This window comes from Siniperca chuatsi, linkage group LG18 (assembly GCF_020085105.1).
Source record: "Siniperca chuatsi isolate FFG_IHB_CAS linkage group LG18, ASM2008510v1, whole genome shotgun sequence".
Lineage (NCBI taxonomy): Eukaryota > Metazoa > Chordata > Actinopteri > Centrarchiformes > Sinipercidae > Siniperca > Siniperca chuatsi.
This window is the reverse complement of record NC_058059.1, coordinates 13,776,721-13,802,377: the sequence shown is the minus strand read 5'-3', so window position 1 is coordinate 13,802,377 and position 25,657 is coordinate 13,776,721. Positions and strand designations below refer to the sequence as shown.

Here is a 25,657-nt window from a genome sequence, read left to right as displayed (position 1 = left end):
AGTTCAAAAACACAACAGTATGGTTGGCTGTGACGTGACTGAAGACAATTTTGTATTCCTCTGTGCTTATAGGCTGAGGCATTATCTACCTGCAGATCTGTTAATTAATTATTAAATAAAACCAAACAAAACTTAAATCAATTATTTAAAAATTGTTAATGAGCCAACCCAACTCACCCACAAGGTCGGTAGGTGAAAACAATGTAGCTTTCTTCAGTCGTCCTCTCAGTGAATATTACACAAGTGTGTCTCTCCCAGTGACGCATCGCCTGACGAAAAATGGCTCGCTGACTGCCTGAAAGCAATTAGAGTTTGACAGCTTCAGCATGTCAAAACCGCACATAGGAACGAGCACACGCTGGCTGTGTAGCAGTTTTCATTCAGAACTCACCACTGAAATTCCCACTGATCACATATGGGATGATGCCATCCGGCCAGACTCGCTCAGGTCTGGAGGTGGCTGCCCTCCTCCAACGACGGAGAGTCTGTATGTCTGCAGCTCTTTTACTCCTGACACTCTCATTGGAAGTGGAGCTGTTAGCTATAACAAGCGAGAAACAGTCAGTCAGAATTATTCATAGATTGGTAAATTTATCCCTGCTTTGATACCTGAGTCCGAGTGGTTGGTCTGGACAGCGTGCTGTGCACCATCACTGCTGTGGGCTTCTTTGAACATGCGGAGGTCATCTTCATCCAGGGCAATGTCTCCCAAAAAGGCAGCTGGGGTAAACAGATGAACACATAGATAAACAATGCATACATAAAGCTGAAAAGATGTTAAAAAATAAAACAAACTCAAGATGAATGTATAATAACAATAATCTGAGTATATGCTGCTATCAACACATTTTGGGTCCTTCCTGCCCAGAGTTGGATGAGAAGATTGAAACCCTGCTCATACTTGTGCTTTAAATATGAAGCTACAGCCAGCAGACAGTTAGCTTAGCTTAACAAAAAGACTGGACATGGGAAAACAGCTAGCCAGCAGTAACACATTATCTCGTTTGTTGTTTACAAAACCCAAAGTGTAAAAATACGCTGTGGTGTGGAAGTAAAACAAATGAGATATAAAAATGTAAATTAGTGAGCTTTAGAGGTGCTGGTAGGCACAGCGCCAGACTACCTGTTTCCCTGTTTCTAGTCTTTATGCTAAGCTAAGCTAACCGTCTGCTGGCTGTAGCTTCATATTTACTGACAGATATGAGTCGTATCAGTCTTCTCATCTAACTCTCTGCAAGAAAGCGTACTTCCCAAAATGACAAACTATTTCTTTAAGTAAAGTGTTCTGTAAGTACAAAAATTAATCTTAATCTGAGAAGAGGAAACTAAATTAAAAAAAAAAAAGAATTTCGAATAATAAACAAAAACATGAATGCCAATCATCAAACTCCTGCTGTTCCATACTGTAAACCTGAAACCTGCACATGAATGCAAAATGAACACATATTACCAGTTGACTGCAGTACATGCAGTAGTATTATGCTGTTTGATCAGTGGATTAAATGAATTGCTCCTTACAGACAGTCAGTATGAACTGATTTTTACATTTTATCTCTGGATTTCAGTAAATTTTTCTTCTGCAAACAGGAGCCAAAACTCATTGTATGCTTTACTGTGTCTGTAAGTGCATATCTGTCCTGAAAAGAGGCCTGAACAGGACTCCATGTGTCTGTTTGATCAGCAAACACACCTCCTGAACACAGTCTGCACTGCACACCACAGCACATAGACTGAAACATATTGGAGGCCTGTCCAGCGTCATTTTAAAGAGTGATGATGTGAAGTGAATACTTTACAGGATTGTTGCTGAATAGCCACTCTAACGGCAACCTACAGTACAAATCAGCATTTTGTACCGAGCCATTGTTACAGAGGAGCATCATATGAATGGCCTGTACAGTAGATGATGTCTGCATAGTGTTTTTCCTACATTTACACAACTCTATTGTAGTATTGTGGCTTGGCCAATAAGTGCAGTATTTCTTTTGCATATTTCCTGCAGCAACCTGCTCTTAAATGTTCAGCAACTGATTAAGCCAGGAATGAAGTCCTCTACATCAGAGCCTTCCTGATAGGGTGAAGTAATGCATATTTTAACAGCTTTACTATATGGACTAAACATATTTCTCTACCCGTCAAATTATTATGGAAGGAAACTTATTGTCTTCTAAAATGAATCACGTGTGAGCAACCATCTGGATCGTGATTATCCACTGAGCACTCCAGGATTACTGAATGTTTGCTTTGTGTGTGTTCAGCAGCCTGGAGTTCCCAAACATTATTCTTATCTTTTGTAGGAGGCCCAAAGTTGTTGTTTCACCATGTTTAACAACATAATAATGTCAAGTCAGCTTAAAATTCAAAGTGTGTGTTTGCCATGGAGAGAGAATGATCACAACAGGATCATGATTTCGCCCTTTGACACAAACTGACACCAACCATCCCAGTCACCTAGACACATGATTTAAGATCATCATTGGTATCATTAACCACAAATCAATGTCATTATATTTTCCAGTAATGATATATGTCCCAATATAATAAATGTAAGCAAAATTACATATTAAATTATCAAACTGATGTAACAAACTGTGTTCCTCTGTTATGCATTACTTAAGGCAAAACTCTTCACACATGTAAATCAAAAACTTCAGTAACTCATTTTGGCAATTTATAATTAAAATTTGATGATAACAAAATGTTTGTATTCGCATGATGTGATTCCACTGAAAGTTGTTGGTATGTGAATATATACCACTCTGAAAAGGGTCATTCTGAAAATTGAGTACTTTTACTTTTAATACTTTAAGCTTTCATTTTACTGATAATACTTCCCTAATTCTGAATGCAGGACATAACTTGTAATTGAGTATTATTGTGGTGTTGCATTACTACCTTTAGGCAAGGCAAGTTTATTTGTATAGCACATTTCAACAACAAGGCAATTCAAAGTGGTTTACATAAAACATAAAAGCAGCATGGGGCAATATATAAGGACATTTAAAAAACACTTAAAAAGAGTTAACCTTTACTTAAGTAAAGGATCTGAATACTTCTTCCACCACTGGTTACTGCAGGACTTAATGCATTCTTACATAGTCTGCAGTGTAGACTAAGGGCAGGGCAGGAATGATAGTCTGTGACAGAAAATTGGACTAAAGTTGGGTTGCTGTTTCCAACAAACTGTGTTGAAGTGAGTGTTAAAACCCTCAACTTCTGTCTTAAAAATACAAAGTCTAAAACATTTTCCACAAGACATTAGAATCTCAAAAGCTAATTTCCCATCCTCTAATAACAGTTGCTTTATTAAAAAGATTTTAAGGCTGAACCAGAGGTGTTTCATGAACTGTGTCTGCCTCATCCCGATGCCCAAATCAGGATTTTCTGAATCCAGTATCTGACATAGACACAAAGACACTGAGTGGTAAACCTAAATCCAGGCTTCAAAACATCCTTTCTGAAACATCTAGGTGACATCACACGCACATTTGGTCCATGTTTTCCCCTTCTGTGCGTTTAACATTTTGTTTCCATTATTAAAACCATACCTCCTGTAAATATCAGTAGTCGAGCAGAACAGCTCACTGCAGTCTTTCCCATTAAATACCTCATTTAGCCGTGTGATGTAACAACCTTTGAAAGTCCAAATGAAAAGACATAGCGGGCCCTGTGTCGGCCTTTGAAGTGAATTCACTCATGCAAAGGGTGACTGTAAATGACTGTCACCCCTGCAGTGTGCACCCCATGCCCTGAAGCCAGAGGGATTTCACCAGCGTCCAGCCGAGGACTGCGCTGGCACGGCCTCAATGACCTCTAGTCTCCAGGCAACTGCCTCAGAGAAGAAGAGTGGTGTGTTTTGGAAGTTTCAGAAGTCACAAGTAAAAAAAGGGACCACAACCAGCTGGAGGCCCCCTGGTAACCAAAGTAATTGTTTGGCATGTTAGATGATGGGGAAAAAAAAGTTGTATATTCTTTAACAACATCAACAACAGTGGGCTTGTTATAAATCAGAGACACTCTGGCAGATTCATGTCAGTTAATTTGACTTTGACATTTAATTCATAATGCATGATCAAAGTATCATCAGCCTCCTGTATATCTAAATATCTATTATCAATAGTTTGTTTTATTGAATTTATTTGAAGTAGATAATTTTTTAAACAAACGTGAAACTTGACTCGCTTTAAACCCACGTCCCTTTAACTTATAACCAGCTGTGGAATGCCACTAAATACATTTACTCAAGCACTTAAGTACAATTTTGACCTCCTTGTACTTTACTGTACTTGAGCACTTCCATTTTAAACTACTTTATACTTCTACTCCACTACACAAATATCATACGTTTTACTTCACTACATTATTTTTACAGCTATAGTTACAGCTGTACTTTGAAGATCAATATTTTATATACATGCGTGCATACAGTTTACCAGCTTATAAAATATGATGTATTGCTGTAGATGAAACTACCTAATAGTTCAAATTAACTAACTAACCTCAACTAAAACATTAGAAAAACAGAAGAATGCACCTTAATTAGTAATAATAATCTGATAATATAACATGACAAAATGGGCCAGTCTGTCGCCTTATCAGTACTTTTACTTAAGATACTTAAAAGAACAAATTCCCTACATGGAAAGAAAATAGCAGGTAAATATAGCAGTCAAAATATCTCCTTCAAACACAATAACATATGAAGAAAATATAAGTTGGACTATGAAAGTATTAGTGATTTTGCAGTAACATCGCTCCCTGTAGTAAATCATGTCAACATCATGTCATCAGTCTATTGCAACTGGAGCTGCTGTGCATTGATCTGATACCTTTAATCAATAACTGTACTGTCTGCTGTGTCAAGGAAACATTATCTGTGTCTTCAGGTTAGTGCTGCTCTTTAGGGCTTTACTGAAAGATGAACTTCAGAGGCAAAATTAAGCAGCTCCTAAAAAAAAAAAGTACATTAACGATACTGGTTTGCTGTTTTCAATGGTGGAAAGTAACTAAGTACATTTTTGAGCTACTTGTACTTTGCTGGAGTATTTCCATTTGATGCTACTTTATACTTCTACTCTACTACATTTTGTGGAACATATTGTACTTTTTACTCCACTACATTTGTTTGACAACTTTAGTTAATATACCTTGAAGATCAATATTGTACAGAAAACAGCCATCTGAGGCTATAAAATATGCTAATGCTTTAGGCTACTTACTTTTGATGCTTTAAGTACATTTACCTGGTTATACTTTTGTAAGTAAAACTATGAATGCATGACTTATACTTGGAAAGGAATTTTTTTGTGTGGTATTGTTACTTTTACTTATAAGATCTTAATACTTCTTCCACCACTAGCTGTTAAATAATTTCTCTGTATGTTGGCAAACAGACTGAAATGAGGTATTCCAACAAATGGATCTATGCTCCTGTACCAGTAACACATAATTCATTGTTACTTAATTGTTAAATTAACGATAAAATTAAAAATATGGAGGTTATGTTTTGCACTTGTTTTGCATGTAAATATTTGTATTATTCTACATTTAATCCTAAATCTCCAACTGTCTTCATTAAGAGCTACATTTAACTTCATGAAGGTCTTTTTATCAGCCCAGCTCACAGTGATTAGGGCCTAGCAGGCTATGGATATTGGCCAAAAACACATTATATATTTCATGCTTTATTTGTTCCGCTCATGGTAATGCACAACTCCAGAAAAAAAATAAATTAAAAAAGCGGTCCACAATCAAAACACAACTCTATTTACACATTCCATGAGCGCAGGGAAGAGAAACATCTTATTTTGCCTGCCCCCTTACTCAAGACACAAATCAACAATATAAATAGATGGTCTGTCCATTACAGTTACTTAACAGCCAATACTTACAGTAACATGAGAAAAGAATCAAAACACAATAATTCACTGTCAGGTCTAATTATTCTTTATTCATACATTTTCTTGAACTGAAAGATATTTATACAACCCTTTAAATCATTCTGAATTACAGTGTGACGCCAACCACTGAAGTACACGTGCTTTAAAGTAGTCCGTGCACACTGATGCTTAAAATGAAATTTCCTTCTCTGTTCCTTGTCCTCTGAACTAAAAACAACTTTTGTAAATGTTCTGGTAATACTATGCTTTTTGCCCTGTACATAACTGCTAAAGATTTAGTTGAGTTACAGACATTAAGTTTCAATAGTCCTGGCTTAATAAACAGCCTGTTGCTTTGTTCTCTTGAATCCACTTTAAGAATAATTCTTACTGCTCTTTTCTATAATATAAACAATGACTTTATGTTGCTCATGTAGGCTACGTGTGGCTCCACACATCAACAGGAAATTAAAAAGATCAATCAATTCGTAGAGGAGGTAAAATGCACTGTACCAGCTTTACAGGGATCCTTGTAATCGATTACATCACCGAGGTAGGTAAAATTAGTGTCCGCAAACTCCCAATCAGCCGCCAGAGAAACGCGCTGACAGACGCACAGCAGGAACAAAAACGCAGGAGCGACTTCCATTACTTATGATAGATCTAAGGTATAGCTATAATATGTAGAGGAGGTCAAGTCAATGGGCGTTGGGGATTGTAGGAAGAAAAAAAAGCGCAAAAAAAAAGTTCCTCGACAGCGGCGGCGTGATTTAATAAAACCCAGCGCTGTTTTCTCACGTCTCCATTCTGCTGCAGTGATTCGCTGCCATGCAGCAACGACAGCAGAGCTCACAGCCACACACACATCCACGCGTCTGAAGCCGGAGAGGCGCTTCACCTGCAGTCAGGTGGGTTACACACATTTACATAATGTGTAAGTGAGCATTTAATGTTTCCTTCTTTTATTGTGTTTTAGTTTAGTTTTGGTGGAGCACAGATATCAGAAGGCCTATCGCCTTGCACACTGAAACATTTTTATTAACAATAGCGAACATTGTAAAATTACAGCAAATGATCAGTTATACATGCTGACACTTATTCCAACAAATATCCAAAGCTCTTTATTAAAACTCACTTCAGAGACACTCAATAGGTGTTGACTCCACACACAAGTTTGTTTCACTATCCCCTTGGGGGACAGTCATTGACATAATGCTTTCCCTAGCCCCTTACCCAATTGTAACCTGTCCCCTAAAACCAAGTCTTAACCCTCAAAAAGCAGTCTCACACAAGTCCCCCTGGGTTAGTGTGCATTCCGGTTTTAAGTCCCCACCGGGATATAAGAACATGAAACACACACACACCTCCTGTAATGTGTGGAGACACTGACTCATGTAGGAGCTGAGTGAAGAAGCGAGCTAAAGAACATTTTTAGAGATGAAAGGATCCACTTACTGAATGTGATGAGTTCAATGTCCTCCTCAGCTGCCCCAAAGCTCATCCATCCCTTAGGATGCCACATTTAAACCTAAAATGTAAACGGCTGCATTTCGTTTGCCTGCTTATATTTAGCAAAGCGATACCTTTTACAAGAGAGAAATCCTGTTTTCTGCTCTTCATCTGAGCTACTTTACTGCTACACAGTTGCCATGCAGTGATGGCAAGAGAGGATTCAGTCCCCTCTATGAACTGCTTTTTATGTTGGCACAGATAGAAAGGATTACTGCCTTGATTTTGTTTGTTTGTTTGGGTGAAAGGCTGAACTACTGTCACTTCAGTTTAGTTGGTTGGGTGTCAAAGGATCTCTCTGTTGCAGCAGCCCCCCCGTTGCTTTGAGGTTATCAAACAGCATGTTTCAGTCACACATTAGCTGAGTTAATTAGCTTAGCAGAAAGACTGAAAACAGCTAGCATGGTTCTGTCCAAAGGTAACACACTCTGCCTCACAGCACATCTAATGCTCACTAATTAACACGTTATTGTTACTCTCCTTTGCCTCGTGGTGTTTTTTTTTAAACCATTGGACAGAGACAGGCTGGCTGTTTCCCCCTGTTTCCAGTCTTTATGCTAAGCTAACCTAGCTGTCCCCCAGCTTTGGCTTCATGTTTGAAGGACAGATATGAGAGTGGTATAAATCTTCTCATCTAACTCTTGACAAGTAAGTAAATAACTGTATTTCCCAAAACATCAAACTATTCTTTTAAACTGATGAAGAGCACATGCAGCCTACATTGACAGCTCACAGTAAGATCTTAGCTGTGGTCTGTAGCGACTTACTGTCTGTTCTGTAAACAGGAAATCATGAATGGCTTACAACGCTACAGCAGCTTGGCAACACAAAGCTTTTCCTCACACACACACACAGACCCTAGTTGGAGATGAGGAGCAGCAGATGAGAGCTGATCAGGAATGAGCCACAGGTGTGAAGAACAGGGGAGCAGACCGAGCAGCACCTGGTGGACAGGTGAGGAATATAATACACACCGGCACTGAGAGAGGAGGGGGAGCAGAACAGCAGTGGTTATGACATGCCCACGAACTTGTGAAACTGAAAGGTGTTTGTGTTTCAACTGAAAGTCCAACTCTGCAGTGATAAATTGTCAGAACCTCTCAATGTAGAATGACTAAAAGTTGGAAAAGGAGCATAAAGTTTAAAGCAGTAGTTCAACATTTTGGAAAATACACCTTTGCTTTCTTGCTGAGAGTTAGAATAGAAGATTGATACCATTCTCATATCTGTACATTTAGTATGAAGCTGTAGCCAGCAGGCGATTAGCGTAGCTTAGCATAAACACTGGAAGCAGGGGGAAACAGTTAGCCTGGCTCCGTCCAAAGGTAACAAAATCTGCCTACCAGCACACTTTATATCACTTTAATCTGTACACAAATAGAAACTTCAGTTATAGTGTTCCTGATGATATATTGTTCCTATCTCCATCCATGAAAGCTCCTTTTCCCTGTTATGGAGAAATTCTGTTGATGCAGTGTAGAGTCAATTCAATTCAAGAGGGCTTTATTGGCATGGGAAACAGACGTTAACATTGCCAAAGCAAGTGCGAAAGAAAAACATAAACAGAAGAAATGTACTATTAAAATTTATACAGCTAAGTAAGATGATGATGATGATAATAATAATGATAATAATAATAATAATAATAATAATAATAATGATAATAATAAAAATTGTAGACTTGCAGTTAAAATACAAATAAGTGAAAACTAAACACTGCAACATTTGTGTGTGTGTGTCTGTAGGTCATTCATTGTCCCTTCATTTGTGATCACTGAGCCTGTACTTGGTTAGGATCTGTCTCTGCTTTCTATCTCTGACAGTAGAGAGATATTCTGTCAATCCATAATCTCTATTTAGAGCCAGAGCCAGCCTTCTTTCCAATGTTCCAAATATGTTTCTTTGCATTGCGTTATAATTTGGTTTACTCTGATTGGTGTTTGGAAAGCAGTGTTGCTGTGAGACTGGTCAGAGTCTTAAATTCATTTAAATTATTTCTGAATGTATGACCCAGCTATAGTTGTTCACCTTTTGAGGTCAACCCAATAAAAAATTGCATAAAGTATGTATTCTTAATCTTTTTCTTTTTTCTTTTCTGATTCTTCATCAACCTGGCAATAATTGCACAGAAATTCACAATTAATCATATTTTTTGTATCATTCTCTTTCACATCAATCTTATATCAACTGTTCCAACAGGTATAAAGTGTTACATGCCATTATTCCAGTTCTCACTGAGGTAAAGTCCTTTCTTTTATATGCAGATAAACTGAATGACCATTTAAAAGTAAATTTTTTGGTGCATGTGTTTACCACTAAGTGGCACTGACGGGTAAGGTGTAGAATTGAGACCTAAACCTACTAAACTTGCAAGAAAAGTGAAAGAAAAAAACAAACAAAAGAATTAGCAAGAACAAATGTCTGATGAAAGCTGTGGGATCATTCAGACGAACACATAAAGAAACAGTAAATCACCCACTTTTTTTTTCATTAATGTGAAGTCATGGCATTGTGTGCTAAAAGGATTTCATGTGGAGAGAGAGGCAGAGGAAGACTTAGTCCCACCACTTCACCCCTCCTCTGCCAGCACACATCTGCTGCTGAGGAGATGGGACACTGATCCAAAGAGGAGCGTTTTTAATGCTTTGGAGATCACTCTGCATAGCATGGCTGACATCATCAGTGTGTTGTGAGAGGGAAAGTGGACGAAAATCTCCAGCTGGAGAGTATTTATGTTTACCTTCTCTTTGGTTGAGCTGCTGCTTTCTCTTAAACTTGGGGTGATGTCCCAGTGCTGGTGCAGGCAGGTCCTGCTCGGGGTAGAACTGGGCATGCTGGTGGCGGTCCTGGTGGCCGGCAGCGCAGGACAGATCCACGACAGGAGGGAGGCAGGGTCGTCCTGCTACGGAGGATTTGACCTGTACTTTGTTTTGGACAAGTGAGTGCTACTACTTTCACTTTTTGATCACAGAAGAGGGCTTTTAATATTCGGTGCACGACTCATCTGAGATTGTTTTGAAGACACAGGTGCAAACATCATTCAAGATGATCTCCAGAGGCATTGATGGGCTACTACTTGCATGGAAAATATGTGCTACTCTACTACAACCAGAAGGTTTTTTGCTGTTGATTATAAGTATTGGTCTCTCTGCTGTTTATCTTGTTGTGTAAAATGAAAATAGGACAGGTTTCTGGCTCTGTAGAGACAAAAAGAATGATGTGATGGACTTGGAGTCATAACTGCCAAAACAAAGCACACATGGATATAATGTATGTTTAATTTGAAATGTCACTTGCCCGGTTCTTTCTGCTTAAGATTGCATGTTAAGAGAGGTTTGCTAAAAATTAAATTAAAAAATGCGAGAGTGAAACACTCATTCAGTCATCAGATCTACTGATTTCTTGTGGTACAGTGTGTGGTGTGTATCTAGCACAGCATTTTATAGCGCCATCATTTTCTAATTGTTGAAAGTGAGGAGTAAACCAATCAATATAGCATTGCAATTTATTGTCATTCTTGGCCAGCAGCAAACTTGGGGCGCAACATTATCGAATAATCTGCATATTATTTTCTCGATTAATCGATTAGTGGTTTGATCTATAAAATGTCAGGAACTAGTGAAAAATGCACATCACAGTTTTCCAGAGTCCCAGATGACATCTGCAAATATCTTGTTTTGTCTGACCAACAGTTCAAAACCCAAAAATATCCAGTTTACAATGATTTAACACAGAAAAGCAACAAATCCTCACATTGGAGAAGCTGGAGCCAGAAAATGGTTGGCACTTGAAAACGATTTAATGAATTATTAAAATAGTTGTAGAATTACTTTCTGTCAATCAACGAATCAATTAGTCGACTGACTGTTTCAGCCGTATTTGCAATACTGCGTCGTTTTATTTACCAAACACAGATTTGGAGCAGACTTCTAAAGACTTGAGTTCCTGTGAGTGCAGACATAAGGGTTAAATCAGACAGTGCATTAAACTGTCATGAAGCTAATGTGAAGCTATTGAACAAGTCATGTGTTGTGTTGTTTTGCAGGCCAGATCATAGTGAACATTCAATATGAGCAACTTTAAAGTAGTAAGAAATGACAGTAAACATGTTTATACAACGATGAATGATGTATTCACTTCAATGATAAAGTGCACTGCAGGGATTCTTGTTGTCAAACTGTGGCCACGTTTCACTGACAGGAGCCCAACTATAGTCCCGACTTCAGCTCTCTCTGCTTCAGTCTGCAGAACCCTTTCTCCATTAGAGCCAGATGTTCCAAAGATCCTGAGTTTTTGGCTGTCTTTGCACTGGGACTCACATCACAGGATAAATGAAAACATAACGGAGGGAGAAGACAAAGACCGGCAGTGCAGCGTGAGAAGAGGCTGCAGAGGTTTTGCACATTTGCCTCACAATTCTTTTTAATTATTGACTTCCGCTTTTAAAGCTGCGTTCTTCTTCTGATTGTTTTGTTGAGTTGGCACCTGTTTTCAAAATCAGGACCTGATATAAAGCTGAGCTCATCTGAGAAAATGACGTGGCACTTCAGTTTTTGTTTGGCATTTAAAAACGGGCAGTGAAGCCACATGAGAAAAAGTGGAAATATTAAGCATCAGCACGCAGAAGGAAATACAAAGGCTTAAACTCACTGGTTCCTCTATGTGAAGTTTCACTATGATGACTACACAGGTGGGCTCATACATTATATACAGTACACATAAAATGCTGATATAAAAAGTTCATGACACAAAGACAACAGCAAAACAAATGTGCAAAGAGCAGCTACAGCATAATAAATCTTTAGAATTTGGTATCTTAAGAATTGCATACCATCAACCAAAACCACAAGGGATACCAGTTTGGTTATTTAAACATTTTTAAATACAATATTGTACAGTGTTTGTAACTCTACACTAAATGTGCAGTACTTTTGACCAGACTCAAATATTTTTATTTTTATATTAAATTAATAGGCAAACATTTTGATAATAGATTAATCGTTTAAACCATTTTTCAAGCAAAAAAAAAGCAAAATAAATAGCCGGTTCCAGCCTCTCAGTGTGAAAATGTCCTGCTTTTCTTTCTTTGTCTTATATGATAATAAACTCTATCTTTGGGTTTTGAACTGAGAAAACAGGCAATTGGAAAATGTCGCTTTGGGCTCTGGGAACATTTGAGAGGTATTTGATCTATTTTCTGATATTTTATAGACCAAAATGATTCAGTAGATGAATTAATAATGAGAATAATCATTAGTTGCAGCACTATATTATGCTGTAGTGTAAATGCCTTGCAAGAATGGTGCAATTCTTTATCGTGTCACATCACAATCTCAAAAGCCAATCTAAGCTTTAAAGGGGCATTCCACCTTTTTATTATACATGATTTCAATATTTCGTGCAAGTCCTTTTAACTGTTTAGAAGTGCAATACTAAATCATTTGAGTACTCTTAAATGTTTACAGCATGACTAGATGCTGAAATTAAGTGCAGTGTTTTATCTTGTTATAACTCAGGTACGAGTTTTGTTTCATTGTTTGTGTTCAGCTATCTCCATAGGAGTCATGAAATTAAACTTACTATTCTAAAATGACTTCATGACATAGAAATGTAGAAACTGGAGGGCAATTAAGACTGCTACAGTTATTACATTATCATGCAACAACAAGAGAGTTCATTGGTCTTCCTTGAAACCTTTTCTCAGGTCTGGCAGTGTGCAATATTACTGGAACGAGATATATTACTTTGTTGACCACCTGGCTCACAAGTTTATCAGGTAGGTCCACACAGAAACACCAGATTTAAAGAGAAAGAAGAAAATAGTTGAATGTGAAACATGACAGTCATCTCTTCTTCTTTTTTTCCAGTCCTCAGCTGCGGATGTCTTTTATTGTATTTTCAACAGAAGGACGGACTCTCATGGCACTAACAGAAGACAGGTACACACATACAGCCTCGCTCAAAAGTCTTAATGATTTCATTTGCATGTCTGTTGTATTTTCTTATATTGAGTTGCATTTAATCATCTGTGCTATCTCATTTCATTCCAATTATATATACACATTTTTATTCTCTGAAACACGTCAATGATCAGAGAGCAGATTCGGGCCGGACTGGAGGAGCTAAGGATGGTGCAGCCAGGTGGAGACACCTTCATGCACAGAGGTTTTCAAAGAGTAAGCCATCTGTTAAGTCAATGGGAAACTGATCTCGCTTACCCAACAGTATGGCATCTAATTTTTTTAAATGAGGCTCATTTAACTTTATAGCCTCTGACGCCTCAAATCTTCTCCCTCAGGCCAGTGAGCAAATATACTATGGGACTGGAGATGGTGAGTAAAAAGTATTTTCCTTTTTAACACTTAATCATTCCTTCTGCTAGTGGAGTCTTCTTTATCCATTCATCAGAACTCAGTTCGACCATATGGAAGAATCATCATACGAAGAAAGAAATGACAACAAAAACACAGCAGCTCTTTCCAAATGGCTCACGTTGATTCTCATTTGAAAAATACATTTAAAAAATGGATTTTGTGTCATTATTGAAACAGTTATTTATTTTCAAATCTGGCTCTGACTTTCAGGTTACCGGACAGCCAGTGTTATCATTGCCCTGACGGACGGTGAACTGAGAGAAAATCAGTTTGACCTGGCACAAAGAGAGGTGACATGAAAACCAGTCAGCGTTTTACAATTAAATGACGGGTGTTCGCATAATTCAAACATTATATCAATACACTATTAATGAGTCAGTGTTCAATAGAGAGTTAATATCATCTCAAACCTACCCTTTTCCCCAAATGTAATAATGCGTCATATTACTTATTTTTCCCTTTACTATGTTAAAATTAGAGAACTTAAAGGGTAAATCCACACTGAATGACATACGGCAGGAAGATGTTGCTGGGTTGCCCTCTTTGGGTTAAAAACTTCCAGGCTTGTTGTGTTTATGGTCACAACCCTCTCAGTGATGTTTTCCAACAGCTGTCAATGACAAAACATTAGCAGCACCATCCCTGATGGAGGTGTGGCCACGAGTGGAAGAAGTTTTGAAGTTTTGGCCCATAAAGAGCAGTCTCCTCATTGTGATTTAGTGAGCATTCATCATTTTTCTGCAGCTTATTTTTGTTGTTTGTTTGTTTGTTTGTTTAATGTCTTGTTTTAAATCAGGCCAGCAGAGCGCGCCAGTTGGGCGCCACTGTGTACTGTGTGGGAGTAAAAGACTTCAATGAAACCCAGGTAAATCAATCCGTCAACCAATAAATCAGTTAATCAGGGGATGAATTAATCAATCATCCAAACAATGAGACATATACAATCATTCAGTCATTTTTCTTGACAGCTTTCAACAATAGCTGACAGTAAGGACCATGTCTTCCCTGTGAATGATGGATTTCAGGCGCTACAAGGGGTCATTGACTCGGTATGAAAGACATAAGCATGACACTTCACAGAAAGATGCATATTCCTGATTAAATACCTCATCGCATAATTTAAACTAAAAGGAACCTTTAGTTCAGCGTTTTATATTATTATTTTTCCTTTCAGATCCTGAAGAGATCCTGCATTGAGATCCTGGCTGTAGAGCCCTCCAGCATCTGTGAAGGAGGTAAAGAGGCATAACCATAGGAAAAAACCCACAAAACACTGTACTGTTAAACACCTGTGTTATTTATATTATATCATATTTAGTTTGGATATAATACTGCAACTGAAAGTTACATACAACCATATTATATACAGTATTATGAGATTACATTGATGACTCTACTTAAACATCTTCAAAAATACACATTGCATTATATACTGCAAGGAAAACTGATATATAAATGATCAATTTAATCCCACTTCAGAATCCTTCCAGGTGGTAGTCAAAGGAAATGGTTTCCTTCACGCCCGAGACGTACAGAAAGTTCTCTGCAGCTTTCGTATCAATGACACAGTTACTTTGAGTAAGTACATGCTCCAAGCTTTTCATTCACAAACTTTAGTTTTGTGGTATTTTACACTTTTCCAGACAGACGGCAAAACACTAGAATTAAAAATTTCTATCTTTTTTAGGATATATCTTTTAGGTTTTTTTGTGGCTTTTAAGTTGCATGAATATATTGCATAACATATATTTTTATATAAACAATGGGTCAAATGTTTAATGTGAAAGGGGTCGCTCATAGTGACAAACCCACATTGAATTTTCACCTAACTCTGCAGTCCACCTTAGCTCTACCAAGCATTTTAACATCTTTCACCTCATTGTTTTGGTTTAACGGCTTGCAGTGCTACCTGCTCAGCACCAAACAGCAGACAGACACAGCTAGCGACTAGCTGATGAACATTGGGGAGCATTATGCAGCTAAAGAGCCAGACACTTTTCTCAGGAGTTGGTGGAGACCAAAACAGAGCTAAAAGGAGAGAGAATATTGGACTTAAATTCATCAGGTTGCTGGACACATGACGTCAGATGAATGCTAATGTTGCTTTGTGTCTGCTGGATGTGTAAATAGGCAAATGTTTGCTAATATGTTCACTATATCAACTTTACAAGGCAAAAATATGTCAAACGTGAGAGCTTGTTGTGGAGTTCTGCTCCCAAGAGGCCAAAAACCAAACAAACAAAACAACACATTAATGCAGCTATGCAGCTAACCATTTCTTTATTGCAATGCACAGTATAATCAGTCTAAACCAGACCATTGGTAAACTTGCATAGACTTGAATGAGGAACCAAATTTGCTCCAAAAGTCTACGAATTGATCATTATGTGAAAACTTGTGTTTGTGAATCATAGAACTGAAGGGTGTAAATGTGCTTAAAGGAACAGTTTGTCATTTTGGGAAATACACTTATTCACTTTCTTGCCAAGAGATAGATGAGATGATCGATAAACCCTAATGTCTGTACGCTAAATATGAAGCTACAGGTTAGCTTTGCTTAGCTTAGCTTAGCATAAAGACTGCAAACAGGGGGAAACAGCTAGCCTGGCTCTGCCGAAATGTAACATATGGTTTAGTGGAGGTGAACATGTTGCAAAAAAGCACAGAGGGAGGAAGAAACTGTAAAACATCTTATAGTAGCCTACATATTACGTAGTTCTTAAGGTAGGACATTTTACATAGGGTGGAATAGTAGATGGACTACATCTGCGGTTATCCCAACAGAAGAATGTGTGTGAATAAGTTGAGCAAAAAACTATGTATCACCTCATCCTCTGTCATCCACATTATATTGTGAAGTGATCGACAGAAGACAGCAACATTGTAGGTGTGTGAATCCAAACATCACTTAAATTCATCCAACTATTAATAGACAGAATAGAAAAAGCAGCAGTTTTTGGGATTTCACTCAGCAGCCATTTACATCATTGTGCCAAGTTTGTTTTGGCCGTACAGATGGGTTTGGGTGGGGGAGAGCCGCTGTTTGTGGCTCACAATGATTTAAACCCCCGTCCTCCCCAAAAACCATCAGCACCATCTTCCTCTGGTATAATGCTCAACACTTCTCAGATGTCCGAAGGGGAATGTAGATCTCATCAGGGACTAGCACTGTCTTTGCACACACTAGACATTCACTCAGCCAGGGTAAATAAACCACAACCCTCCCTCATTTGCTTCATTTTCCATAAGGAGAGGAAGTCCAGGAATTTAATAACAAAAAGAATATTTTGAGGTTTGAATCTCCTGAAGTTTCAGAACTGGTAGAGAAAAGTCAAGTAAACTTTTCCTTTGCATCATTTTCACTACTTTCTCTTTCACCAATGAGCCAGACTTATCTTGAAATTTATCTCACTATATACAGTATACTCTAATTACAGCATATCATGATACAGATTACCATGTTAATTCTGTTTCCACAGTGAAAAGGCCTTTGGTGGTGAAAGATACCTACCTTTTGTGCCCAGCTCCTGTTCTGGAAAAAGAGGGAACGTAAGTGTTTACTGTTGTTCACAGACAAGGATGTCTGGCTCATATTAGAGTGAAGAGATCGAAACAGAAACTTTTCACTAAAATACCAACTAAAATAGTAACTTCATGTCGAAATGAAGCAAATTATCATCGCTCTCATTTACTGTCCTACCGTTTCTACAGGTCTGCCACTCTCCACGTCAGCATGAATAATGGCCTGAGCTTCATATCAAGCTCCGTAACAATTACCGCAGTCACTTGTGTAAGTACAGTGTAAAACAACATAGTACTAAAAATCTGAACTCACACATTAGCTCAAAGCTAAAAATAGTCTATGAGCTTCAGTCTTTGACTTGTCATTTTGTGACTTATCTAATGGATGCTGGATTTTCCCTTCTACTAGCACAGCAAATGATATATTGATAATGATATAAACACTTGGCATCAAGAGCTCTTATGTTATTGTGTGCATCAGCTGTTTCTTTCAGTTTATCTTTCAAGAAACTTCCAAGCCTCCTGTCACACATGTCTGCAGCTGCAGCAGCGTGACCCTGTGCCTCAGTTTGCTGCATTTCATTAGTGGCCTTGACGCTGACAAAATGCTATAAAATTTGAAAGTAATCCATAATGTCCTCTGCAACTATTTCCCACCACGCTAAACGTCATTGAAAATATATGGAAGAGGCAATCTATATGGTGACTAGTCATCTAAAACACTTGACCTTTTCTATCTAGTGTTGGTTGAAAGTGAAAGTTATGTTGATAGAAAATGTCAGTAAGTAGGTAGTAGTAGTAAGTATGGACTCCGTGCTGTAGTTACCTCCAGGTCTTCTGTTTCATGTGGTGTTTTTGTCATTTTATCCAGCAAATGCACATCTCACTATGACCACAGTCGTGGAAAACAGTGATTGTAACTCACCCTAGATATGTCCCCTTATCTGTTTTCCCTTCTAGTCTGATGGGACCTTTGTGGCCATAGCTCTGCTCATCCTGCTGCTCCTGCTCACCATCACTCTGCTGTGGTGGTTCTGGCCTCTCTGCTGCACCGTGGTACGACGGCCATCTTGGATCCTCTCTGAGTCAAGAACATACAACAATGTGTTTATGGCACAACACAGCAGCCATCCTTTGAGGCTAACAATACATATTTCTTTGTCATGTCTGCAGGTCATTCATGAGCCACCTCCTCCAGTAATAGAGGACATCTCTGTAAGTGTTTTTTTTTTTTCTTCACCTCGTGATGACAAAATGAGCAAAACGTCTTGGCACTCATATTAATTTCTTTTCAATGATTACCTTGTTCGTCAAGCACAGCACATCTGCTCTTCAGCTGTAGTCTCATTATTTGCTTTACGCTTGTAAACATGAATACTATTTCTTTCGTCTTTAGGATGATGAGGATGGTTTTCCCAAGAAGAGGTGGCCCACAGTGGATGCCTCATACTATGGAGGGCGTGGAGTCGGAGGCATCAAGAGAATGGAGGTAGAAAGAGAGAAAGGCAACCCAGATAGCAAATGAATTAATATGTAATAACTATCATGCAGACGTAATAAAACTTAATTGTTCAATATGTTCATACTGCACACAGACTTATTATGTGTATATGGAAATTAAATCACAGCTAAGGTGTGATGTCAAATGAACAGTAACAAAGTGAGTTATTGTTTTTATAAAATGGTTACAACATTATTTGAACATATTGTGATATTATTTGTACATATTGCGAAAATTATTCATCATACTCAGGGCCATAAAGTATAAATTAATCAATAAAAGCTGAAAGATGGTACCAGAATAGCCAAAACCAAAGAATAGGCCACAAGTGTGATTAATTTCATTTTCCTTTTATTTAACCAAAGTATCATTAAATTCTCCTTCAAGAGAGACCTGCCTAAGAGGGCAACATAAAAACATCGTTCCAACAGTTAATTAAACACAAACAACATAAACAGGCCGAGACAACTGTCACACAGTAAAAGAGTATAAACAATATCCAGTTAAGATGCATAAACAGATATGAGTTTCCAAAACTATCAAACAATACATTTAGAAGCAAATACACTAAGAGTGCTATTTTCCAGGTACTTTAAAAAAAAATCTGTGTGTATGTTGCACAGCTGCTTTAATCATGAGAGGTCTTTCTTACTTTGAATCAACATCAAACCATCATCTCATGCTTCTATACATGCTTTAATAGGGCAACTACATTCAGCTTCTTACAATATTAAATATGAAATCTTATTGAAAATATTGAAATCTACTGTATATCTGTATCCATCAACCGGCTTCAGGTTCATAGACGAAATACGTGGCTACCTTGAATCTAGCACTCGGCCAGTTTGGAAATGTTGAAAGAAGGAGTGAGATCAAACAGAAGTACAGCAGGAATACAAAGGGAAACAGGAAGCGACTCATTCCTTAAAAGAGATGAGTATGCAAGTCCACGCTGGAACACTTCGTTGTTAGTTTGGAGAGACAGTGTGAGTTATAATGAGGCCATCTGGCCAGTAAACTGCAAGAACGACAGATCTACCAAATGCTTGGTTAGGAGCAAAGAGTTGGACTGTTTTAAGGCCCAGAGGCTGAGACGTGTACTCTGTAGCAGTGGTTGTTAAACTAGTGTCTTTGATTTTCGATAGTCAGCTTAGGAGAAATGAAGGTGCCTGTCAGTGAAATCTTGTGTGAAGGCTTGGATTTTGCAGCTTGAGATGGTAAAAGGAAAGAATAATCTCAGTTTCTGTGTGGAAAAGAAGGAAAAGGTAAGCAGTGGAAAGAAAAGTTCAGAGTCGTGATGTCAAGAAATTTCTTGTAGAATAAGAAGAGGCAGTCAGACATCTGAGCCCTGTGCTACATGATACCTAAGCCTGCGTCAGTTGGGTAAGAGGTGAACAACAGACGAGACGTCCACAGGTCAAGAGGGACCACATGTGTCTGTTGTCTAAGAGGAAGAAGGTCAAGGAGACAGAAGTCACCCTCTCAGTGTGAATTGCTTTACAGACTGGTAGTGCTGAGTCTGTGCTGTGAACTTGAAGCCTTGAAGCAGCACCATTTCCAAACAGAGCAATGGAAACTATGCACAACTTCATTTAAGTGCTTTCTCTGCCAAGTTAAAGCCTTTGTGGCTTGTCTGCGGCAGCTGCAAAGGACTAAATCTGAGTAATGAACTTCCAAGGTTGCTTTGACAGTACTGGTTTCACTCTTGACGTGATTGATCGTTTTTGACATTTGCTTTAGTTTTTTTTTTTTTTTGAGGCTCTCTGAGCATCAATGTTGGGGGGGGGGAAAGGACTCGAACATTCTTTACCTTTGAGAAGGCAAACTACCTGTGGCAGTGGGTCTATTGCTACATTTTGAGGTTTTAGGCCATAAACATGAATTGATGCAATTAAACTTTGAGGCAAGGGAGCCAACTTCTGTTGTCTTGTGGATTTCAAAGGACTGGGTTAAATTAAACTCCACGTAGACATGCTACAAATATCTGGATATGCAAGGAAAGAGAAATGTTTTTATATGTAAAAATAAAGCAACAAGTTGTTGCAAAGATTAACATAATTTACAACAGTTGCAGTCATTTAATGCAGAAGCACTGGTAAAAATGGGTTCTCCTGGAGCTGACATTATTAGCTCAAATCAGATCACAGCATCATGCTTACATGATAAAATTGTCCTGTTTTCTCAGCTATGCCAGCAGCTCTGAGGCTGTATGTAGGCACAGCTGTGCATTGAGCTAAATGCTAAAAGTCAGCATGCAAGCATGCTCACAATGACAATGCTAACTTGCTGATGTTTAGCAGGTATAATGTTTACCATGTTCACCATTTAAGTCTAGTGTGTTAGCATGCTAACATTTGCTAATTAGCACTAAACACAAAGTACAGCTGAGGCCGATGGGAATGTCATTGGTTTATGAACAAAAACCTGTAAAACTAAAGTATTGGACAAATTAAAAATTTTAACTGTTGCTACAGGAAAAGTTACAGGCCCACCAAAGTTATTACTATTCATCCTCTGGGCACCGTGAATATCTGTACCAAATTTCATGGCAATCCATTCAACAGTTGATGAGATTTATCAGTCTAGACCAAAGTGTTGGACCAGCCAACCGACAGATCAGCATTGCCATTACTAGACCCACACTGCTAACATGGCTAAAAATAATCGTAAACACTCGTAGAAAAGGTTTCAATCGTAGTCATCTGGACACTGTTTTCAGAATCAAGACGTTTCGGCTCCCATCCGGAAGTCATTCTCAATTGTGAAAAATGGTCTGAGAACTCAAGCTGCCCTTCTTTTGTTTCCATGATGGCCCAGTAATCAGTAATCCAGTGGGCCATCATGGAAACAAAAGAAGGGCAGTTTCAGGTGAAACTAGGCAGGTTAAACAGCAGAAACTCAGGAAGACTACTTCCTGAAGGCAGGGCTTAAGTAACACAGATTAGCTTGAATTCTCAGACCATTTTTCACTATTGAGAATGACTTCCGGATGGGAGCCGAAACGTCTTGATTCTAAAAACAGTGTCCAGATGACTACGATGGAAACCTTTTCTACGATGGAACATTCCTGGACAAATGAGAGACTACACCATAAACACTGCTGCTCTCAGCTTCTGTAGCAAATTTAACCAAATGTGATGGATGATATGTCGGCCATATTCCTATTTTAAACCAGTTTTCTCTAAATGAATGCCTCCTATTCATCACTGATTGCAGCAAAGTGCTGAACGCCAAGGGCGTAGCACAAAACTCTGAACCCTGTACATAGGCATTCTCTATGGGCCCCTTCCCGCATCCACGGCTACTCATTCTAGTGAATCTTTATGGGCCCTCCTCACATGAGGGCCCTGTACACTCAGTCCCCTTTGCCCCCCCAGTCCTACACCCCTGCTGAAAGTTTCTGTTTCTGTTCAGGTCCGATGGGGAGATAAAGGCTCAACTGAAGAAGGAGCCAAACTGGAAAAAGCTAAAAATGCTCGTGTTGTGATGCCAGCGGAAGAGTTTGATCCACCACGTCCTTACTATACCATGCACAAATCTATCCGCCCCCAGAAGTGGTACTCTCCCATCAAGGTACTCCAGTTAGTTTTCATTCATTTTAATTGTTATATAATTTATTTATTAATTCACTGAAACATTCACACACTTCTGTGCATGATACTCTGTCCATATTTTGCTTATTTTAAAGGTTTTTTTATTATCACATTCATGACATAGATTTGGCTTTCAAATTCCTAATAAATATTAACTTTAATATGTTAACAAAAAAATCTTAGCTCAGGGTCCACTTACTAGCTTTTTCCAGAGCTTTCAAGCACATCTTATGGTATTCCTCTGTTTGCTCAGTTATCATAAAAATGTATTACTGTCACCAAATATATTTCATGACATGGATCACATAATGTTAACATATGTATTATAGAGTATGATGCCTATTCCAGGTGTTTTAAAACTAGTTTTTTGAAGAAGCCCTCTTCCTCACGATGGCATCTATCCACCATAACCTAAAATATATTTCATTTTTAGTGTTTCTGGGAGTGATGTGTTACCAGGAAATAGTTAATAAAATTTGTTTCCTAACATATTAGTCAGCTGAATGGATGGTAATAAGAACCAGACATGAACTGAGCTAACCCCTGAATATGGAATCTGTTGAGCGGGTTTTATTCCTGACTAAATACATTCTTTGTTTATCTGTCTCTCTACCATATAAAGCTTCTTATACAAAAATCAAAGAGATCTGAAGCAGATACATTCTGGCAGAATCACAAATAAACAGACAATATCTGCTTGTTAGTTAACTGAGTATTTTAAATGATTGTTTTTGCTGCACTGTAGGCCAATGCACACAAATTATGGTAATATTCTGGTTGTTATCAGAGATCATTGGTATAATATACTTCTTTTTTTTACACTGTCATCTGTGATCGTCTTTCTACAGGGCAAACTGGATGCTTTGTGTGTATTCCTGAGAAAAGGCTATGACAGAGTGTCTGTGATGCGACCTCATCCTGGAGACAAGGTGAGACATATCGACAAGCCAGAGATAACAGAATAATAGAAAGTCAAGGCGTGACGCTTTGGCTTCCTCTATGGAGTAAGCAGCATCAGCTCTTCACAGCTGAAAGATAAGCACACATTTTTTCAAAACAAAGCAATTAATAAGATTGTGAACCAACTATGTCAACTTTTGGCAGGGATAAGGGAGGTTTTGAGCGAAGTATCAAAGAACACAGTAGAAACCAAGTTGAAGTCTTATCTGTATGACATTAACTACAGTTATTCCATGGACTAAACATTTTTTTAAAGTCAAAGCTGCATCAAATTATAAGACTAGTGACTTCAAGGAAACCCTCAAGTGGCATAGTGAGTAGACAAAGGTAAAAACAACTGCAGTATTGTCTGGAGGAATGCTCTTGTCTGCAGAAGTCATTAGGAGTAGAAGCTGCCTGCCTCCTCCAGCTCCCAGCGTCAGCACGACAGTGCAGGAATGCTGTTTCCTTCCATGACACTCACTAACAAAGGAATTTCCTCTTTCCATCTGTTGAAAGCTGTACTCTTCCAAACCTGCCACTCGCTGTGCCACAGTAGATTTAGGAATTTTTCATGGAATACACTGCAGTTTCTTGTCTCACATTGCACAGTTAAGTTCGTAAACAAAACAAGCCTCTACGATGACCTGTGATCACTTTTTGTGCACTGAGCCAACTTTGTTTTTCTGTATTACAGGGCAGGTGCATAACTTTCACCCGAAGCACACCCTACCCTTCTCCTCGCTATCCCATCTACAACCATCCCTCCACGCCTGTCTACACTTTGCCCCACAGCTACCAGCGTCGTCCGTCAGACGACAGCCACCTCTTCCATTTGCCCCCTTCGCCAACTTCAACGCTCCCCCCTCTTCCGTCCACTCCTCCCCCATCCACTCCTCCCCCGTCCTCCACCACTCCACCCATGTACACACCACCTCCAAACAGAGCCCTGCCCCCAGCCAACATGAGCCCAGTCTCTGCACCCCCATCTCCAACTGGCTCCCTACCGCCTCCACCTCTGGGTCCACCCCCATGTAGAGCACCTCCTCCGTCACGCCCTCCTCCACGCCCCAGTCATGAGAACCACTGAAAATGGTTATAGACCAAAAAGTTGAGGAGGAGGATCCAAGCTCAGGATGGAAACCTCAAAAGACCTTCTCACTGTGCCTGAGTGTAATTAAGTCCAAACAGAACTACAATGACTATATAATGCTGGTGATTCAACACCTGCACAGTGAAAACTTTCAATTAAGTCTGTTTTCCTCAACAAGTGGCTCACGCATGATGTGCCATGAACTATGACTTTTTATTTTAAGTCTAGAAAGTGAATATTTAGTGTAGCAAGCGCAGCTTTGCCTATTAAACGCTATTGGAGCTAAGCAATTTATTCATTTTTTGGAATGTCTGTATGGTAAATACAGAGCTAAAGCTGAGTAAGTGACTGCACCCAGACAAGAAATAGTTCCAGTGTGTCACATCCCGTTAAACTACAACTTGTCATTTTTACATGCTTGTTTGTGTATGGATTTAACAAACGAGGTATAATGTGTTACTTAGTGAGTTTGGAAGGGGGTTTGTAGGGAGATCTTTAAAAACTTTTTCAGTGTAGAGACAGGAGAGTGTATTTTCCAAAATGTCAAACTATTCCTTGAACATTTATACATTAATGAAATGCACATCTCACATTCCCTGCAGAGACAAGCCCAATGAATGCTATTAATAAGATACCTTTAAAAAAAAATCTATAATGAAATACAAGTTACACCTTAATTATGATCTCAAGCATTTCTGTCGAAAATTATCAACATGGAAATAAATCCTAAAGTTAAAAACCAGAGACTTTAATCTGTAAAACTGTCTGCAAGAAGCTCTTAAAACACAAGAGTTACATCTTTGGCAGTGTGTGAGGATGACTGCCAGGAGCTATTGAAGTTATGTAACACTGACAAATGTGACCTCTGGAAGATCACCCTGGGACTGATTTAGTAGCCAGAATGGCAGACTGCAGTTTTTGAGTCTTGTGATTAGATGTTTTCATACCAATATGATGTGCAATAGATAAGTTAAAAAGTTGTTTTTCCCTTTTTTGCTCCACTCATCATGACTCCTCATCGTCAGAGGCTTTATCAGATCTATGATGGATGTACTGACTATAACACAACTGATGTTTTTTAATACTGAGCTCAGTCACAGGTGCTCAGCTTGATGCTGGTTAGTGATGCCAGATTAGGACTTTAAAGGCGCTACACATCTGTGGTTCACCTCCACAGGTGTTCTTCTGCCTTCAATGTGCGTACAGCTATGCAGCTAACACACTTCCAATAAAAGTTGAAGACAGCA

The 25,657-nt window shown here is 38.7% G+C and overlaps 2 protein-coding genes across 22 annotated transcripts in view; one reads left to right on the top strand and one right to left on the bottom strand.

Annotated features, from left to right (window-relative positions):
* LOC122865346 (bone morphogenetic protein 1-like) overlaps positions 1–8,253 on the bottom strand; it is an 18,375-nt gene extending 10,122 nt beyond the window's left edge. For 2 of the 6 annotated variants that reach the window (XM_044173644.1, XM_044173645.1), the window contains exons 1-4: positions 6,393–6,528; positions 610–720; positions 392–541; positions 178–295 (exon numbers count right to left, since the gene is read on the bottom strand). In XM_044173644.1, coding sequence (XP_044029579.1) covers positions 178–295; positions 392–541; positions 610–720; positions 6,393–6,528 — 515 coding nt within the window. Of the gene's footprint in view, positions 1–177; positions 296–391; positions 542–609; positions 721–6,392; positions 6,529–7,334; positions 7,906–8,155 lie in introns of those variants that run through there. The other 4 variants (XM_044173647.1, XM_044173648.1, XM_044173646.1 and 1 more) reach the window with 4 other exon arrangements.
* Positions 6,581–25,657, top strand: LOC122865347 (anthrax toxin receptor 1-like). Of its 16 annotated transcripts, none has more exons than XM_044173651.1 (21): positions 6,659–6,787; positions 8,174–8,342; positions 9,588–9,627; positions 10,192–10,326; positions 13,093–13,164; positions 13,256–13,327; positions 13,483–13,564; positions 13,687–13,720; positions 13,973–14,052; positions 14,559–14,627; positions 14,731–14,811; positions 14,937–14,997; positions 15,242–15,340; positions 17,242–17,311; positions 17,474–17,552; positions 18,245–18,340; positions 18,458–18,499; positions 18,681–18,773; positions 22,200–22,358; positions 23,227–23,307; positions 24,015–25,657. In XM_044173651.1, the coding sequence occupies exons 2-21, from the start codon at positions 8,288–8,290 to the stop codon at positions 24,405–24,407; spliced, it is 1,893 nt and encodes a 630-aa protein (XP_044029586.1). In that variant the 5' UTR covers positions 6,659–6,787; positions 8,174–8,287; the 3' UTR covers positions 24,408–25,657. The 16 variants fall into 16 exon arrangements, with proteins under 16 accessions (XP_044029585.1, XP_044029586.1, XP_044029595.1 ...); XM_044173652.1 differs by having other exon boundaries at positions 6,688–6,787; positions 8,244–8,342; XM_044173660.1 differs by lacking the exon at positions 10,192–10,326.